General features: G+C 63.4%; 1 protein-coding gene across 1 annotated transcript in view; it reads right to left on the bottom strand.

Moving 5' to 3' along the window:
- The window catches only part of DDX26B (DEAD/H (Asp-Glu-Ala-Asp/His) box polypeptide 26B), a 151,561-nt gene extending 151,040 nt beyond the window's left edge, over positions 1 to 521 (bottom strand). Inside the window, exons 1-2 of the mRNA XM_006881891.1 lie at positions 244 to 521; positions 35 to 112 (exon numbers count right to left, since the gene is read on the bottom strand). Coding sequence (XP_006881953.1) covers positions 35 to 112; positions 244 to 354 — 189 coding nt within the window. The 5' untranslated portion in view covers positions 355 to 521. The remainder of the gene's footprint in view (positions 1 to 34; positions 113 to 243) is intronic.
- Between the last annotated feature and the right edge of the window lie 309 nt (positions 522 to 830).

The raw sequence follows: 830 nt of genomic DNA, 5'->3' as shown, positions 1-830 counted from the left end.
CCTCCGCGCCCACCTGCCCCGAGGGCCCCTTTACCTTGATGCAATACGGGGGCTCGTCGTAGGTGACCAGCATGTACCTGTCTCCGCGACTGGCCGGGTCGCGGGCGCGCAGCTGCGGAGCAGGGATGACGGAAGGCAGGGATGAGCATAGGGAAGAGGGAGGGGGAGACACGGACGTTACAGAAGCACCTGAATCGGCCCCATCCCCGGGGTTCTCCCGCCTGTTCCCTCCCCTCGCTTTACCTTCAGGAATAGCTCCACAGCGCCTTTGGCAACGTCCAGATAGGAGGTGCCCAGGTCAGTGCGCTGGTTCATAGAGGCGGACGTGTCTATGAGGAACAGCAGGATGGGCATCTTCCTCCACACCCCCGGCTCCGGCTCCCTGCTGCTCTCCTGGCCCTCTGGTCCTCACTGCCTGCCCTGCTCCCAGACCCGAGCCCTCTAGCCCAGCCAGGGAGCAAGAGGCAGAGGGAGAGATGGGCCAGGACAGATGGGGCTGCTGCTGCTTTCTGCAGCCCCACTGTCCCCTCCCTCCCAGGGAACTTGAGAGTGGGAGCGTGTGGAACCCTGGGGCCCTCCCCCTTCCTCTCTCCTCCTGCCACCACTACTGCCGCTCGCGCCTGTGCCAGGACCACTGCCTGAGCATCCGTCCTAGCTCACTCGAGCGCTTCCCCCAGACTGAGAGCCCTCTCTGTTCGCGGACACTCAACTTCTGTCCGCTCACCTACCGTGGGCACCATGTGACCAGCACCCGCGCCATTGGCTGCCAATTATGTGGTATTTGCATATTCATTAGATGACAGAAGAAGGGGAGGGACTTGGGCCAGGGA

The sequence above is a fragment of the Elephantulus edwardii genome, unplaced genomic scaffold, assembly GCF_000299155.1.
Source record: "Elephantulus edwardii isolate Elephantulus edwardi_28Jun2011 unplaced genomic scaffold, EleEdw1.0 scaffold00016, whole genome shotgun sequence".
Lineage (NCBI taxonomy): Eukaryota > Metazoa > Chordata > Mammalia > Macroscelidea > Macroscelididae > Elephantulus > Elephantulus edwardii.
The sequence above is the reverse complement of the archived record's forward strand: the minus strand, read 5'-3'. Positions and strand labels throughout refer to the sequence as shown.